Below are 19163 nucleotides of genomic sequence, written 5' to 3'. Positions count from 1 at the left end.
TTCGGGCGGGGCTGCGCCGTCGAAGGTTCGGGGAAGTTCGAGGGGAAAGAAAAAGCTTCTTTCTCCTTCTCCTTCAGTGGAACAGGCTTCCCCCCCCTTCGACGCCGTTGTCCGGCCCTCAGTCTCAGGCTTCAGCTCCTCCCGGTTTCGAGCCTCGGGGGAAGGTTTCCTTCTCCCCCCTGGCTCGAATCCGGGGGCAGGTCGATTCCCAACCCTCTTTGGGGGTTGGTGAATCCGATCTAGGGGCTACTGGAGAGACTCAGGTTTTGACAGCCAACGGCCATACCACGTTGAAAACACCGGTTCTCGTCCGACCACCGAAGTTAAGCAACGTCGGGCCCGGTTAGTACTTGGATGGGTGAACGCCTGGGAACACCGGGTGCAGTTGGCATTAAAATCTTTCTTTTTCCGGTGCCTCTCCTGTGCCCTCCTCGGTTTCCACCGCTGTGGAAGCCAGGAGGGACACGGGTCCTCCTCTGAACTCCCTCGCTGGGTCGTCTGCTGCTGTTTTGACAGTAGTTTCGGCCTCCTGGGGGGGGAGATCGGAGGAGATGACGGGGTCTCTGAATTCCCTCCCCGCTGGGGTTGGGATGCGAATTGACCCCGTTCAGGGCGGTCCTGTGGGGGCAGGGGTTTCAGGCTTCGTGCCTACGACCACTGCTACTACGGTTCCCTCTGACGTCCGTGTGACTGGTGGCTGTCCCTCTTGAAACGCTCCGGCCGACTAGTTACTGGACGTGGAGGTGTTCGACAGAACGTGGTACTTCTGTCGAATGGTCAGGGCGACGGGAACATTGTTTCTGTTGCTCAGACCGACACCTCCGACCGGACCGTCTTGACCCCACGCCATTCCTTAGCGTCTGGTGTTCGGGTGACGGATGGTCCGGACCAAGGGTCCGGAACGTTCCAGGCTTACGGGTCGGGATCGAACCGGACCCACGGGTCCCGACTGGACTTGACCTCCGGGTTTGGTCCGGACGGGACCCATGGTACGGGACCGTACCGGACCTTAGGGTCCGGTGCGGGACAGTACCTCTGGCCCTTGCCGGACCCCCCGGACCTACGGGTCCGGATGGTACGGTACGGGACCAGTGTTTCGGTCGGGACCGGACCACCCGACCACCTCTGTTGGTCTGGGTGGTCTGGCACCGAACCGGAACACACCGGACCTACGGGTCCGGAGGGTACGGTACCGGACCAGTGGTCCGGTCGGGACCGGACCACTCGACCACCTCTGTTGGTCCGGGTGGTCTGGCACCGAACCGGACCATGCCGGACCTACGGGTCCGGATGGTACGGTATGTCCACGTCCGGACCGAGCCACCCGAACACTTCTGTGGGTACGGATGGTTCGGTACCGAACGGGACCTCCGGATGGTACGGGACCGGACCGAATCTACGGGTTCGGATGGTCCGGTACCGGACCACCCGACCACCTCTGTTGGTCCGGATGGTCTGTCACCGAACCGGACCATACCGGACCACCGGACCTACGGGTCCGGATGGTACGGTAGGTCCACGTCCGGACCGAACACTTCAGTGGGTACGGATGGTTCGGTGCCGTACGGGACCTCCGGATGGTATGGGACAGGACCGGAACACCGGACCACCCTACCGGATCGGTCCGGACCACCCGACCACCTCTGTTGGTCCGGATGGTCTGGCACCGAACCGGACCTACGGGTCCGGATGGTACGGTATGTCCACGTCCGGACCGAGCCACCCGAACACTTCTGTGGGTACGGGTGGTTCGGTGCCGAACGGGACCTCCGGATGGTGCGGGACCGGACCGGACCTACGGGTCCGGATGGTCCGGTGCTGGACCGGTGGTCCGGTCCGGACCGGACCACCCGACCACCTCTGTTGGTCCGGATGGTCTGGCACCGAACCGGACCATACCGGACTTACGGGTCCGGATGGTACGGTGTGTCCACGTCCGGACCGAGCCACCCGAACACTTCTGTGGGTACGGATGGTTCGGTACCGAACGGGACCTCCGGATGGTACGGGACCGGACCGGAACACCGGACCGGAACACCGGACCACCCTACCGGACCGGTCCGGACCACCCGACCACCTCTGTTGGTCCGGATGGTCTGGCACCGAACCGGACCTACGGGTCCGGATGGTACGGTACGTACGTCCACGCCCGGACCGAACCACCCGAACACTTCTGTGCGTACGGATGGTTCGGTGCCGAACAGGACCTCCGGATGGTACCGGACCTACGGGTCCGGACCTACGGGTCCGGATGGTCCGGTGCGGGACCACCCGACCACCTCTGTTGGTCTGGATGGTCTGGCACCGAACCGGACCATACCGGACCACCGGACCTACGGGTCCGGATGGTACGGTATGTCCACGTCCGGACCTAACCACCCGAACACTTCGTTGGGTACGATGGTTCGGTGCTGAACGGGACCTCCGGATGGTACGGCACCGGACCGGACCACCCTACCGGACCGGATCGGCACCCCCGACCGGACCGGACCATTTCTTTTCTGATCAGACCCCATGGGTTCCTGTTCAGTCTATAAATGGCGGGGGTTCGTTGGCTGGGCTGACCCAACAGTCGCAGGGTTGTTGTTTTTCTCCCCCTTCGGCTGCTGGAGACGTTTCGTCTTTGGGGCAGGGGTCTTCGCGGCCTCTTGCTTCTGTGGGCGTTTCTTCACAGCCTGCTTCATCGCTTTCGGCTCTTCCCCCTCAAGCTCCCTACACTCCTGCTTTTGAGGAGTTGTCGGGAAGTGAAGAGGAGAGTGAGTCGGAGGACGATAGGGAGGAGGATCAGGGTCGCCCTGAGGTTAACACTGAACCTCTACCCTTGCCGGTTTCTGATGGAACTTCCGAAGCTATGCTTCGTACTTTCCAACAGTACATGACAGACATCACGCGGCGTCTTGACGTCACGGATGCCTCTCTTAAGCGTCTGTCGTCTAGTGTTGACACACAGGACGTGGACCCGGGGTCTGAGGACGAGAGGCAGGAGGCTCGTCCTCGCACAGCTAGAAGGACGTTTGAACAGTTTCAGGACGTCCTTCCCTGAGACGCCCTCTCGTCCTTTGAGTCCGCTTCGGCCCGGGCGCGGGAGGCTCACGCCGCGTCTGCCGGCGGCTCGTTTTATGAACGATCCGGCCGCCGGCAATTCGCGTTCCACCCTAGTCTAAGTGCCACGGTGGAAGCGGCAGCACATCGCCTGAGGAGTACAGATTCACGTGCAAACGCGACCTATGTTCCTCGGGAGGACGCGGGTTCAGTGCCATGCTTTCCTTTGGGAGGCGCACCTCCACTGTTTCCTCGTGTCCAATCTGTTTCGTCCCTCCCTTTTCCCTTTGACTCTCGAACTCTCCCTTTCCAGACTTCGAGTGTTTAGGGTGGGGCTGACGGTGATGTGTTCGTTGGGGAGGTGCCTTCGGTCAAGAAGGTGGAACTGAGCTCTGCTTCGTTCCACAATCTTGAGGCCACCGTTTCGTCCACAGTCGAGGCCCAATCACAGGCCTTGACATGGATGAGCACGCTGTCCACACTGTTGGACCCTCCCAATCGGGCAGAGTCCGATTCCACTCGGGTCCTTGACACGGTTCGAGTGGATCGGGCTTTGCATGCCGTGCGATCGTGCGTGACGTCTGCGGCAGAATTGGCCATTGGAACACGGGTCCACTTTATTGGCCCTGTTCCGTGATCATTTTCTGCCTACTTCTATAGTGCCTCCGGATATGAGGAAGAGTCTGAGGAACACGTTTCCTCAGCCTTCTTCCCTCTTTCATCCGGACACTGTTCGTTCTGTGGTGGAGTCCACACGCCAGAGGAACACTGATTCTCTGATGGTTGGCCTCGCTGCTTCGGCGACGGCGGCGGGGAGTAAGAGAAGTGCTACAGTCACCTCCAGCTCCCAGCCTCAGAAGAAGAAGAAGAAGCCAGTTTCACTGCCTCCTTCTTCCTCCTCTTAGGCGCCTGTTGCGTTCCCAAGCAAGACGAAGGGTGCTCAGACAGGTAAGGGGAAGCAGCACCACCAGGGGGGGTGGTCGCAAGCCTGCGCCTGCCCGCCAGCAGAATTTTCAGTGAGTCCCGGCCCTACGTTGACGCCCCCTCAAGTTGCCCCTCTTTCGTCCGGCGGTTCCCTTTTTTCGGGCCCGCGGCATGTGGGGCAGACTGGTCTCCAACCAGTTTTTCTTGAGGGTGGTGTGGTCGGGGTTTTCTCTACCGCTGTCGTCACAACCTCCATTGTCCGCTCTACCTTGGACGTTCCCCCCTCCTCGAGAGCCTGCCAGATGGCAGGCTCTTCAGGACGAGGTGAACTCGTTGGTCGAGAAGAAGGCGGTCTACCCCCTTTCTCAGCCTTCTCTGGGGTTCTGCTCCCGCCTGTTCACCGTCCCCAAAAAGGACGGCCGGTTCAGGCCGGTGTTGGACCTCTCCACCTTGAACTTGTACCTTCACAGGTGCAAGTTCAAGATGGAAACCCCTTCGTCGGTCCGGTTGGCCATCCGGCCAAACGATTGGGCCATGTCTGGGACCTCCAGGATGCTTACTTCCACATCCTGGTGGCCCCGGGGTACCGACATCTGCTCCGGTTCGTTTGGGAGGGCACGGTGTTCGAGTTTCGGGCCCTCCCATTCGGCCTGTCCTTGGCCCCTCTGATTTTCAACGGGGACAACAACACCACATGCTTAGCTTACCTTCGCCAACAGGGGGGGCACCAATTCTCGGTCCCTCTCCCTGTTGGCGGAGGAGATTCTGCTCTGGTGCCAGACCAATCAGGTCCGGATGTCAGTCCAGTTCGTTCCGGGGAAACTGAACGCCCTGGCCGACATTCTCAGTCGGGGCGATCAGGTTCTCTCCACAGAATGGACCATCGCTCACAACGTTCTACAGCGTCTGTGGGCAAGGTGGGACCGTCCTCTGATCGATCTGTTCGTAACTCGATTCAGCGCTCGGCTTCCCAGGTACGTCAGCCCCTTTCGAGACATGAATGCGTTCCACTTGGACGCATTCACTCTCTTGTGGAGGCTCCTCGATGCTTACGCCTATCCCCCGACATCTCTGATTCCGAGGGTGCTGGCAAAATATCTGCAGGAACGACCAAGACTGATTTTGGTCGCGCCTTACTGGCCAACAGCTCCGTGGTTTCCAGATCTTCGCGGTCTCACCCACGTAGACCCTCTACCTCTGGATCTGGACGGGGGAGGTCTGCTCCAGCCTCGATCATGCCTCCCTCATCCACGTCCAGAGAGTCTGTGCTTGACCGCATGGCTCTTGTGCGCTCCAAACTGCTTGCACTAGGATTGCACAAGAGTTCAGTAGAGTTTTCCTTGAACGCTAAGAGGCGATCAACTAATCAGCTCTACGACTTACGCTGGAGAGCTTGGGCCACCTTCGCCTTGTCCAAGGGGATAAAGCCGCTTTATCCCTCAACACAGGACTTGGCCAACTTCCTGGTGGAAGTGTATCAAAAGAAGAGTCTTTCTTCTAAGACTCTTCTTGGATACAGATCTGCCATCGCTTCCACGATTGCGGCCGCTACTGGTCGCAGAACTGAACACTTGATCAGGTCCTCCCTCATCGCTAATGTCCTTTCGGGTATTAGCAATGCAGCGGTGTCTAAACCTCTGGTTTCATTTCCCAAGGGGGATGTCTTTCTGGTCCTCAAACTCCTGCGTAGCAATGAGTTTGAACCCCTGGCAGGCATCAGTATCAAGTTGCTGATTTTTAAGACTAATTGTTCCTCATCGCTTTAGCCACTTGCCGTAGACTCAGTGGTATTCAAGCTTTGAGTGGCCTGGACTTTGACATTGAGTTCACCACACAGCAGTGGTTGCTAGCATGGTCACGTCAGTCTAAGGTATGTTTCTTGGGTATATTTTCTTTTACGGTAGTACTGTTCGAAAATTGCCTGGGTATCTTAATCCTTGGATTTAAGTGATTTTGATTAAGGAGTTTAATACTCTACATATCACCCTCACACCACTCTGGTATTCTGTGCAAGAATAGTACTGTCGAGGTAAGTGTTATATTGACTGTAAGGCTTCTTTTTAAGCCTACTGTCTATATGATACTTACCGAGACAGTACTATTAGAGTTTCCCTCCCGCCTCCCCTCTTGATATGTTATGGGCTTTTTGAGGGTCTGCAGCTCATAAAGAAAGAGGACGCGCCACCTACATCCTGTAAGGGGGAAGCACTCGGACAGTGCTTGGGATCCACGGTGGCGCATGGTTATGGGAGATAATTGTACCCACTCAGCGTTTTGTCCAATTTTTTCGGCCTATAATAGATAATGTGCAAGAATAGTACTGTCTCGGTAAGTATCATATAGACAGTAGGCTTAAAAAGAAGCCTTACAAACAGGGTGAAATCGGAGAAAAACAAACAAGATTTAGTTAGCAGATTCATGTTGTTAGAAGTAAGGAAAGTTTACTATTCGCAAACTTGTCCAGGGAAGAAATAGTAATAAGACAACCCTGTTCACTTCTTGCAGAGACATGTAACCGTCATCAAACTCATTGCATAATATTCTCCAGGGAAAGAGAGAAATTTTGTGTGTTTACCTTTGTTAAAAGATCTCAAGACGGGTTAATATGTTATTTTTTTTTAAATTTTGCAGAGAAGAATTTTACTTTCTTTTTCTTTTTTCAATCCGTTCTTGGTTTTTCCTGTTTTGTTTGCAGTTTTTACCAGATTTTGCTTTGGAAAAGAGATTAACCTGCAAAAAGATCGTGTTTGGTTCTTTCAAACAGAGTTGGACACTTTATTTTTGTGATAGGCTTATGGCAAGCTTGCGCAATTTTTGTGACAGTTTTTTTGTGTGTGGGGATTGTTGGAATTTCTCACCGTATATCAGGCCTAAAAAAAAAAATAGGTGTGGTTACGGTAACCCGACCTACCCTATTTTTTGGGGCCGACCCTATAACTTTTTATTACATTTGTCAAAAAAATACCCAAAACAAGTAAACGAGTGCAGAAAACGCAATGAAAGCGAAAGCGCCCGAGTCGCACACTTATTTCCCTGTCAAGTAGGTTTAATTTGTACACATTAGAAAAAAAAGTTTTAAAAAAAAAAGTGATTGCCTACCTTCCTACCCTATTTTTTTTGGCTATGTTACCGTAACCACACCTATTATTTTTTTTTGGCCTTAGTACTAAGAGAAAGTGATCAATCAAGTGCACAAGTAAAATCTAGGTCTTTGTTATATGATTGAGTTTAGTTTTATGTTTGTGGAAATTTGGACGCAGCAAATCTGTTTCCTTTTCTTTCTGTTAAAACTTTCAAATTAATAATCGAGGTGAATTAATATCTTGATTTCCAAAAGCCAAGAATCTCTCATTTTCATGATTTGTTTCTGTGTGTGGTGTGTGTGTGTTTATGTGTGTGTGGGTGTGTGTGAGTTTCCTAGAATGGTGTCAAAATGTTTTATCTAAAGTTGGAAGTAAGACTACACAGTGTGTGTGTGTGTCTGCTTATATATGTGCCTGTCTGTGAGTGTATGTGTATATTTGTGTATGTGTAGGTCTGGTGTTTGTAAAAAAAAAAAAAGAAGAAAAAAAAGTGCCTTGTTATTATTGAAATGTTTTTTGATTTCTCAGATTTCTGAAATGTTTGTTTATATGATTAAAACGTATAAAATCAGTCAGTGTGTTGCTTTATTCTCTGTACTTAAGCGTTCTTTACCAAAGAATCTGCATTATACTGCTTGTGGACCTATGGAAGACTTTTATACAATTTATCTTGTAATGGTAAAGTATTTGCTTGCAACTTTTAAGTGTTGAGATTTTTTTTTTTCTTCATTTTACACCTGCGCACACACACACACACACACAAGATATACACACTATAACATATACTCACAAAAACACATGCTGGCTTGCCTATGCAGCACATGTATACACCCTATCCTTCTCTCTCACTTGCGGACACACACACACACACACACACAACATAACACACTAACAAACACTCACAAATACACATGCTGGCTTGCCTATGCAGCACATGTATACACCCTATCCTTCTCTCTCACTTGCAGACACACACACTCACACACAACATATACACACTAACATACACTTGCAAATACACATGCTGGCTTGCCTATGCAGCACATGTATACACCCTATCTTTCTCACTTGCGGACACACACACACACTCGCAAAAACACATGCTGGCTAGCCTATGCAGCACATGTATACACCCTATCTTTCTCTCTCACTTACACACCCACACACACACACACACAACATAACACACTAACATACACTCGCAAAAACACATGCTGGCTAGCCTATGCAGCACATGTATACACCCTATCTTTCTCACTTGCGGACACACACATGCACACAACATAACACACTAACATACACTCACAAAAACACATGCTGGCTTGCCTATGCAATCATGCACATGTAAGACAAGACATAAGACGTAAGATCATCTTTCTCTCTCACTTGCGGACACACATACACTCAATCAGTCGACAGGGGAGCACAGTAACTAAGAGTAAGAATCAGGTTTTACTCAAACAAAAGGTTGAAGAAAACCAGTTTATTCAAATTGTTTGTGGAAAGTCTCTCTTTGTGGTTTGAAAGTGAACTAATTTCCCATAACAAAGAAGGGGGGGGGGGGGGGGAGGGGGTTAGGCTTACATTAGGACAAAGGCATCTTAACAGGAATTGCAATGAAGGGGACAGCCCCACTGTCTGCAAAAACTTGTCAAGGTAAATAAGGATTAACCTTCGCCTGTCCGGGTTATCAACTACACACGGAAGACGTCATCGTGGGGCCGTGCAGACCCATGCTTCTCATTTCCTTCTTTGAGAAACATGGGTCCGCACGGCCCCATGATGTTTGCAGTCTAAATATGACCTCTTTTTATATTTAATTACTTCTCGCTGAAATTGTAGGACATACGAGCTTTTTAGGTGTCTGAGGCATTCTTAAAAGCTTATTACAAAATTGCAACTAGAGATATTTGCAATTAAACACCCTTCTGGGTCCACACGGACCCACGACGAAGGTTAAAGCTACCATCCATCCCACATGCATGATCAAAAGGTTACTGCCACTGATCTCAGCGTTTTGCATGGCATAATAACATCTTTTCGCTTGGTCGCCTACGAAAAGTCTGACAACTGTGAAGAGTGGGAATTTTGTTTTTGCTTAATTAATTTCACGGATTGACTGGTGTCGCAAATTAACCCTTACACTGGTGCAATTCTGTAACACATGTTACATAGCCACTGGTGAATTAACAGAGAGAAAAATAAAGAAAAAGTCATATAGGTTTGGAGGTAATTGCAGGAACCGACCAAACAGACTGAGCCAGTAGTGCGACATATGTCGTGACAACAGGCGACAGTACAGTGGAACCCCCTTCTAAGACCCTGTTTTCTCAGATTTTCTGTTCATAACCTCGGTAAATTTACCCCCATTTTGAGAGTCCCTCCTATTTAAGGCCTGATTTTCTCAGATTTTTGAAGGTCTTAAAAGGGGGGTTCCACTGCACACGTACAGTAACGCGCCATATATGTGTCGCGACAACCAGCCTTAGGGTTAACATTAACAGCACACTGTGAAGCAGCTAGCCTGTTGATTTTTGGTATATGTTTAAGTCGGAAGAATGCTCTTATTTCTGTGTCAAAACCTGGACAGTATGAGGACATTGTCAGAAAATCAGGACTGGGATAATTAGAGGGAGTCTCATAACGGTCTACTCAGACTCCACACTGGACATAACAGACTAAACCATCATATGGCCACAAAGCTGAAGCTAGTTACCTCCCCCCTATGTCCGTGTGGCAAGAATCAGACAGCAGAGCACATCCTGCAGGCTTGTCCATACCACAGTGCTCCGAGGGACACCATCTGGCCAGAGGAGACAGCGCTACAAAAGATGCTATACGGCCCCAAAGAGGACTTGGAGAGGACAGCACGTTTCGCCCTGCAGTCCGGACTGACGATCTAACAGCGAACGACAAGAAGAAGATAACGAAGGGTCTTCAAATGGAGGTTCCACTGTATAATTTGCACAAAGTCATCGATTGCAGAATATACTGTACAGTTTTTTCACGGCAAACCAAAACTGGAATATGCGAACGAGCATGGTATTTGGATATGTCATACACGTAACTCAGGCATGGGAATTGTCCGCTGAAAGGCAAATTTCCGCCAATTTTTTTTTTTTTCGCCGAAAAGGCAAAAGTGTCCGCCGAAAAAATAATGGGGGAGGCAAAAATGGTTCTGATGACTGAATTTAATGGTAAACTTGGAGCTTAGATGACACCAAATTGCACAATTTGGGATCTGGACCCCCCCCCCCCCCCCCCCCCTACCTAGTAAGGCTAGGCGCATTGCGCCGTCGACTTTGATATTACTTACACATTTTCAGCCTTTTTGACTGTTTTCAATTCCCATGCCTGCCCGTTATTTTGATTATTTATTCACAAAAACCCAAGGGGAAAAACTGATGTTCTCTTGTTGTGTTCAGTGCATACAAATAATATTGTATCATTAAGTTACGAAGAGGTGCACAAGTTCATCAGTGATTACCAAATGAAAAATCAAACCATCTTTATTAATGTATTAAGAATGTTTGAATCCAATCCTTATTTTGAAAAATGATTTTTTGAACATGACAAAATGTGCTGACAAAATACATGTATATTTAACGCAGTAATATCTGCAAATATGTCGACCATTAACGGGAATGGTACTGTACTTGCTCATCGTACTGGAAGCTACTTTGCAGCAGAAGTTTGTCTCCAACTGAAACTGGTTTATTTGAAGAGTTCAGATACTCAACCGCACCAGAAAACATTTTAAAACCAACCGAGACAAGCAATGGTGAGAAAACAACAGACCTGAAGTGACCATAACGCACGTTTCATGCGGTGTCACATTCTGAAACAATGCGTTTATTTTGTTCTCATAAAAATTCACTCTTGTCATACGCGGGAAAGGACTACTGCTATAAAGAACTATAAAGAGATCATTACTGTATATATTACTGTATGCTGATATAGAGATCAGAACACCAAAGCAACCATATTCAAACATAAAATACATCTAAACCACAATGAAAATTCTGTGTCACACGCGAACGTGCATTATGGTAACATTATTTTACAAAATGTATGTATTTAGACGGGCGCAATGGCTTGGTGGTAAGACACCGGCCTCCAAAGCGGAGGGTCATGGGTTCGAATCCCAGCCGTGCCTGGTTATATCATTATATGAAGTCTTATATCGCGCGCGTATCTCCAGACTCGGACTCAAGGCGCAGGGATCTATTTATGCCGTGTGAGATGGAATTTTTTACACAATACATAACGCATTCACATCGACCAGCAGATCGCAGCCATTTCGGCGCATATCCTACTTTTCGTGGCCTATTATTCCAAGTCACACGGGTATTTTGGTGGACATTTTTTATCTATGCCTATACAATTTTGCCAGGGAAGTCCCTTTTTGTCAACCGTGGGATCTTTAACGTGCACACCCCAATGTAGTGTACACGAAGGGACCTAGGTTTTTCGTCTCATCCGAAAGACTAGCATTTGAACCCACCACCTAGGTTAGGAAAGGGGGGAGAAAATTGCTAACGCCCTGACCCAGGGTCGAACTCGCAACCTCTCACTTCCGAGCGCAAGTGCGTTACCACCGTCTACCCAGTCCTCGGCCTGGTGGGTTAAGGGTGGAGACTTTTCTGATCTCCCAGGTCAACTTATGTGCAGACCTACTAGTGCCACTGCCTTATCCTCCTTTGTGTGTACACGCAAGCACAAGACCAAGTGCACACAGAAAAGATCCTGTAATCCATGTCAGAGTTCGATGGGTTATAGAAACACGAAAATACCCAGCATGCTTCCTCCGAAAGCGGCGTATGGCTGCCTAAATGGCGGGGTAAAAATGGTCATACACGTAAAAATCCCCTCGTGCAAAAAACACGAGTGTACGTGGGAGTTTCAGCCCACGAACGCAGAAGGAGAAGTATGTATGTGAACAGCGATTCAGAGAAAACTACTCAATTGACCCATCGATCATGTATAGACTCCGAGTGCGTATAGCTTTTGCCCTAGGGAAAAAACTCTAAAACATCCATCGGAACCCCCCTTTTAAGACCCCCCCCCCTTTTAAGACCCCGTTTTCTCAGACTTTCTGTTCATAACCTCTCTAAATATACCCCCATTTTAAATCTCCCTCCTTTTTAAGACCTGATTTTCTCAGGTTTTTGGAGGTCTGCATGTGTGTGACCTGATAGTCTTCGGAGAGTGCGGACACATAATGAAATTAAGAACAGAAAAAGAACTTAGCTAAGTATTATTTCTTCAATCTCAAGATGGTAGATGTCAAAATGGAATAAAATCTGTTTGGATATTTTTTCTTCTTCATCTGTGTTCCCAAATGTGGATACATTATTGAACAGTGTGCCTTTTGCTGAGTCAGTGCTACTTATACAAATTAAAAAGTTCTAAAATTGCAGTTTGTGGATAAAATCCATCATTGTGCTTGTCAGTTTTAGAGGGACAATGCAAGTTCTATGCTATTTGGAGACAATTTCAGTGGTACATGGTAAGCATTCAATTCATAAGTAATCCAGAATATAAAGAAGAGAAAATATGGTTATTGGAAAATTTTAATCATTGAAAAAATATAACATTCACCGGTACGTGGTATTCTTTCTTTATTTATTTTCTTTATTTGGTGTTTAACGTCGTTTTCAACCACGAAGGTTATATCGCGACAGGGAAAGGGGGGAGATGGGATAGAGGCACTTGTTAATTGTTTCTTGTTCACAAAAGCACTAATCAAAAATTATTCCAGGGGCTTGCAACGTAGTACAATATATGACCTTACTGGGAGAATGCAAGTTTTCAGTACAAAGAACTTAACATTTCTTACATACTGCTTGACTAAAATCTTTACAAAAATTGACTATATTCTATACAAGAAACACTTAACAAGGGTAAAAGGAGAAACAGAATCCGTTAGTCGCCTCTTACGACATGCTGGGGAGCATCGGGTAAATTCTTCCCCCTAACCCGCGGGGGGTCAGTGGTACATGGTAAGCATTCAATTTATAAGTACTGTAATCCAAAATATAAAAAAAAGAAAATATGGTTATTGAAAAATGTTAATCATTGAAAGAATATAACAGTCACCGGTACGTCAATCAAGTGGACGGACAGAAGAAGAAGACAAAAGTAACTCCAGTTTTAAAACACAGTCATCCACTAATGAAAGTTTCCTTTAACTTCTTAGGAACAATCTGAATAAGCATAGTGGGAGCTGTTATTCAAATGTTTGCAACAAGAGCGATGGCGTCAAATCATATACAAATACCTGTCTTTGTACAAATTATTGATATACATATTAACAGTCACACAACAAATGCTGTTGATTTGCGAGTGTGTGTCAGCAACATTTAAATAAAGTGATAGAACCAAAGAAACTGATAATGAAAGCCTCACCTACCAGACTAAAAACCAAAACAACTACAATAACATAAACAAATTCAGGTATGTGACCAGTGCACAGACGAAGAATGGTGGTCTGGCTTCTTCTGTCCAGTTTGTTGATTTGGTCTTCCTGTGGGTTGTGACGACAGTCAAGAAAGATGACAAAAATGATAGTGGACATTTGCCATTAGTTCACAATTTTGTCACTGGGAGCACTGAAGGTGTACCAAGCAAAGCATTTCACACAGCTCTGTCTTTAATGTCTTTTTTAAATTCAGGGATGGTCAAATCTCAAAATTTTAACTCGCCAACCAGGCGAGTAAATTCAAGAAAGTCACTAGCCCGCCAGAAATGTCGCTGGCCCGGTGCATACCACATAAGGCCTAAAAAATAAATAGGTGTGGTTACGGTAACCCGACCTACCCTATTTTTAGGGGCCGACCCTATAACTTTTTATTACATTTGTCAAAAAAAAAAATAAAAAAAAAATAAAAAAAAACCAGTGCAGAAAACGCAATGAAAGCAAAATCGCCCGAGTCGCACACTTATTTCCCTGTCAAGTAGGTTTAATTTGTACACATTAGAAAAAAAAGTAAAAAAAATAAAAAAAAGTGATTGCCTACCTTCCTACCCTATATTTTTTGGCTATGTTACCGTAACCACACCTATTTTTTTTTTTTGCCTAACAAATTATGAGTGTTAGATTTCTTTACACAATGAAAACAGCGGCCCCACGCACATGAGCCTCGTTTTTTATTTCACTAGAACATGGTGATGATTTTGCCGACGACAGAAGTTCCTTTGAAGCTTAAAACTTTAAAACTCGATAGTACAACCAAAAGTTTTGCATTTGGATCTAAACATATTTTCAATCCAGGTCCAACCGACGTATTGTCCTCTGAGTCTGGGAACAACACTGCGAGAGTGTGGTGCATTATGGGAGCTGTGTCTATGCTGATTCAAGTCTCCCTGCACTATACTCAAGACAGTCTTTGGAATCACCACTGCACACTGGGTTCTACTTCAGCTTGGCGACTTTTTCAATCTGCAAAACAAAGAAACAACATGTTTACAGCTCAGCTGTAAAACTACAGTTGAGGCATGCACTAGAAATTACACATGCACACACTCGTACATTCATGCACGCAGACTTATCTCGACGGCTATGTTTTACTTAGACCAGTCTCAAATGTTTCACGTAAAAGCTAGTCTTTATTTAGTATTAATTCTGCACTCTTAAATTCTCTCTCTCTTGTTTTCTTTAGTTGTTTATGCTTTAGTCAGTTTCGATTAGTACCTCTTTAGGGCGAGGTCCCAGATGTAAAAAAGAAGACTCTCTCTCTCTCTCTCTCTCTCTCTCTCTCTCTCTCTCTCTCTCTCTCTCTCTCTCTCTCTCTCTCTCTCTCTCTCTCTCTCTCTCTCTCTCTCTCTCTCTCTCTCTCTCTCTCTCTCCCTCTCTCTCTCTCTCTCTCTCTCTCTCTCCGTCGCTCTCGCTGTCCGTCGCTCTCGCTGTCCGTCGCTCTGTCTGTCTGTCCGTCTGTCTGTCTATCTCTGTCTCTTGCTGTCTGTCGGTCTGTCTGTCTGTCTGTCTGTCTGTCTGTCTGTCTGTCTGTCTCTCTCAAAAAGCAAAATACAAAACATAAAACTAAGCAGAAAAACAAGACAGACAGTCTTGAGAAAACTCACCATATTGCGCGCCCAGTCATTTGGAGTAAACCCTTCATTGTTCTTTCTGTTGGTTTCACCTGAAAGAACACAACACACATCTCCTTGAACAACAAGCCATTGCAATATATACAACATATTCCCAGGGCATTTGATTTGATACTTTATTTCATTTCATTTTCATTTTCATTACTTTATTGTCCCATCGCTGAGAACTTTGGGTTGCTTCCACCCCGCGGAAAACTAGCAGCATTACAAAAGTCGTGCTATTTTAAGGTGTATTTGTGACCCTCCACCACGAAATGAGTCGCATGTCACCTCACGCGGTTCTGCGCTAGGCATAATATAAGTCCGGGTGGTGTCTAGTAACAGTGTGAGAGTCACCATAGTCACAGGCTTATAACTCGAAAAGTGTTCACTCTTTTCTAAAACGGTTTTCACCACTGGATAGAGAATAAAAAACTCTTTAAGAAAATGTAAAAATATGAAAATCATGAAAAGGTGACATGCGACTCATTCCGTGGTGGAGGGTCACATTTGTGTTGAAGAGTATATAAATCAGCTACCAGCCCGCACTCTGGCCGAGTGACCAAAGTCTTTTACATGCCACAGCAGTGACACAGGGGTGTAGAATGGCTACTGACTGTGAGTCGCGACATAAATTTGATTTGTGTCCGTCCCGGCCTGGATTCGAACCTGTGAGCCATTAGGTTCACAAGTCAATTAGTGTTGTTCACATGACTGACTTACAACCCATTTTTCTAACAACTTTCTAGCGACTTTTTTCAGAACCAAGTTGGTTGAAAATTGCTGGCCACATGAACAGCACAACGGTCATTCTAATTTCAAGCCAGCATTAGAAGATTTGTCCCAAGGCCCGAGAGGCATGGCAAAATTGCTAGCATAGGTGGGGCGGGGATGTAGCTCAGTCGGTAGCGCGCTGGATTTGTATTAGTATTCAGCTGGCCGCTGTCAGCGTGAGTTCGTCCCCACGTTTGGCGAGAGATTTATTTCTCAGAGTCAACTTTGTGTGCAGACTCTCCTCGGTGTCCGAACACCCCCCGTGTGTACACGCAAGCACAAGACCAAGTGCGCAACGAAAAAGATCCTGTAATCCATGTCAGAGTTCGGAGGGTTTTAGAAACACGAAAATACCCAGCATGCTTCCCCTGAGAGCGGCGTGGGGCTGTCTGAACGGCGGGGTAAAAACGGTCATACACGTAAAAGCCGTGGGAGTTTCAGCCCATGAACGAACAAACAAACAAAACAAAGCTAGCATAGGTGAACATGCACTAAGACAGCTCAAGGCAGCACGTTCAACCATACAGCCAGCACAGCACGTTCAACCATACAGCCAGCACAGCACGTTCAACCATACAGCCAGCACAGCACGTTCAACCATACAGCCAGCACAGCACGTTCAACCATACAACCAGCACAGCACGTTCAACCATACAGCCAGCACAGCACGTTCAACCATACAGCCAGCACAGCACGTTGGGGTAAACCATAGGGGCTGAGAAATATTATAAGCTTTAACCCTTTCACACTGCCTGTAACTGGGTAACTTGCTTTACCAGGCATTAAACTGATAAATAAACAACAACAGAAGAAGAACAAAACAAAGAAATGTGTGTGTGTGTACGTCACTGTGTGTGTGTACGTGTGTGTGTGTGTGTGTGTGTGTGTACGTGTGTGGGTGTGTGGTGTAGAAAAAACCAAAAAGTGTGTGTGTGTGTGTGTGTGTGTGTGTGTGTGTGTGTGTGTTGTATTCATAAAATTTGTACATCGAGGGCACACGTACTGGAAGTTGTCATTTCAGGTAAACACAGGTAATGCATTGTATACAAATATTTCCTGGCAGTGAACAGGTTAAATCTTGCATCCTACTGCTCAGACAACTCACCTCCAGCCATGATCAGCTTTCGAAGCATCTGTTCCTTTACCCTGCTGTCTTTTTCGTGTCCGTCGGCACGGAAACCAGCCGCCATATGAACGGCGGAGTTGCCTACCCTGCTGGTCATGTTAATGAGGCGTCGAGCCTCGTCCTTCTCCACCGCCTGGAGAATGAGGTCAAGGACACGCACATCTTTGGTACCCACGGCAAACATCATCAGCGTTTTGCCCGAACGTGTGTCCTGTCGATGAAAATGATTGGATGAGAGCTAGGTTTTACAATGAACGTGTGTCCACAGCATTGTGCACTGCAGTACAAGTAATTTTAGTCTATTTCAGTGAAAAATAGATCTCATGTCTGGCAAATACATTGTGTACTCAGTCTGTCTGCCTGTATTTCTTTTAAATGCTCTCCCTTTCTATCTTGTATTATTATTTGTTATAAAAAAACCTTTATCCCTAGTACAATAGAGTTTATTCTATAACCCTTGAAAACAAAGAGTTCTCTCTCTCTCAGCAAGACAGTGAAGTCTCTCTCTCTCTCTCTCTCTCTCTCTCTCTCTCTCTCTCTCTCTCTCTCTCTCTCTCTCTCTCTCTCTCTCTCTCTCTCTCTCTCTCTCTCTCTCTCTCTCTCTCTCTCTCTCTCTCTCTCTCTCATCATGACATACTGTGACGGTGAAGTCTGGTTTCTCATCTCTCTCCACCATCAACCTGATGATATCCAGACAGTCGTCTTTCGGATGAGAAGGGACGTGTTTCATCATGGCCGTCATCAAGGGAGTGCACCCTGAAAAATCATGCATTGCATTAGGCAAAATAAAATTCATTGTTTCCGATTTCCTGGCCAAGCCAATTTTTTCCTCCCGACCGTAGACCTTTTTTTTTTACCCTTCCCCAAAAAAGAAATACATGTAGTTTTTTTTTACAAAAAAAGAACATTCGATTTTGCAGAATTTGCAGGGAAAGTGTCTCTTCTCTTACTTCCACGGGACACAGTTAGCATATCTGGCCAATAAAAAGCCACAAATGTGTGTGTAAATGAAAAACAAACTTCAATAAGAATAAAACATAAATAAAATAGGAACTGACCTACTGACCCTTACCTCTTTGGCCTTGTCATCAGAAACAAACACAAAGGCAAAATGTGTGTGTATGTGTGTGTATGTGTGTGTGTGTGTGTGTGTGTGTTTGTGTGTGTGTGTTTGTGTGTGTGTGTTTGTGTGTTTGTGTGTGTATGTGTTTGTGTGTTTGTGTGTGTGTGTGTGTTTGTGTGTGTACGTGTGTGTGTGTGTGTGTTTGTGTGTGTGTGTTTGTGTGTTTGTGTGTGTGTTTGTGTGTGTGTGTTTGTGTGTGTGTGTGTGTTTGTGTGTTTGTGTGTGTGTGTGTGTGTGTGTGTGTCTGTGTGTGTGTGTGTGTCTGTGTGTGTCTATGCCACTTTGTGCATCTGTGCATGTTGCACATGCAGTCTGTCTTTGAATGCTCCCTTTCGCCACCACCCCCCCCCCCCCTCCTCCCTTCACAAGGTTAAATGATATTCTACACCTCAAAAAAAAAAAAAAACATGTACGCAAGACAGCACAAGGAGAAGGAGAGAGAAAAAGCAGAAGACAAGAAAAAAAATGATGAAGACATAAACAAAACACACAAGAAAAACAACAACAACAACAGAAGCAGCAGCAACAACAAAAACAACCACAACAATTACCAGCAACACAATAACAACAACAACACTTACTGTCTGAAGTCCTGCGGGCATCAACATTGATGTGATGACAACCCAGAAGAGTGTCCACCATCTTCATGTTTCCTTGTTCAACGGCCAAGTGCAGACATGTGTGCTGCAAACAAAAATCATCAAGAGGGTCAGGTGACGATAGCAGTTGTTTTACACCCTCACAGCGAAACCATTAAGCCCGTCAATAATCGGGCGCAGCCGACTATGAAGTATGCTTCATGAAGCTTGCCGCACGGAGCTTTAGCACTGAGTTTTCGGTAAAAAGACTTTGCGAAGTTGACTTCTGGATCAATTAAGGACTGACTTTTGGGGCATAATCTTGGGTGTAACCCCGACCTTTAGATGAGATATCTAGTTGGTACGGCGTTTTTAGGTGGTATCTGAGCCTCTTGCACTCATGGCAGAATGACCGAGGTCTTTAA

General features: G+C 46.8%; 1 protein-coding gene and 1 non-coding gene across 2 annotated transcripts; one reads left to right on the top strand and one right to left on the bottom strand.

Annotated features, from left to right (window-relative positions):
* Positions 1-272: 272 nt before the first annotated feature.
* Positions 273-391, top strand: LOC138957051 (5S ribosomal RNA). The gene has a single exon (XR_011452913.1). It is a non-coding gene; the product is annotated as a 5S ribosomal RNA (ribosomal RNA).
* Positions 392-9972: 9581 nt separating this feature from the next.
* Positions 9973-18864, bottom strand: LOC138957050 (ANK repeat-containing protein nipk-1-like). Its single transcript, XM_070328224.1, has 5 exons — positions 18742-18864; positions 17675-17793; positions 17017-17248; positions 15132-15190; positions 9973-14490 (listed from the first exon to the last, which is right to left on the bottom strand). The coding sequence occupies exons 1-5, from the start codon at positions 18806-18808 to the stop codon at positions 14464-14466; spliced, it is 504 nt and encodes a 167-aa protein (XP_070184325.1). The 5' UTR covers positions 18809-18864; the 3' UTR covers positions 9973-14463.
* Between the last annotated feature and the right edge of the window lie 299 nt (positions 18865-19163).

Source organism: Littorina saxatilis, unplaced genomic scaffold (genome assembly GCF_037325665.1).
Source record: "Littorina saxatilis isolate snail1 unplaced genomic scaffold, US_GU_Lsax_2.0 scaffold_1788, whole genome shotgun sequence".
In the NCBI taxonomy this organism is placed as follows: domain Eukaryota; kingdom Metazoa; phylum Mollusca; class Gastropoda; order Littorinimorpha; family Littorinidae; genus Littorina; species Littorina saxatilis.
The sequence above is the reverse complement of the archived record's forward strand: the minus strand, read 5'-3'. Positions and strand labels throughout refer to the sequence as shown.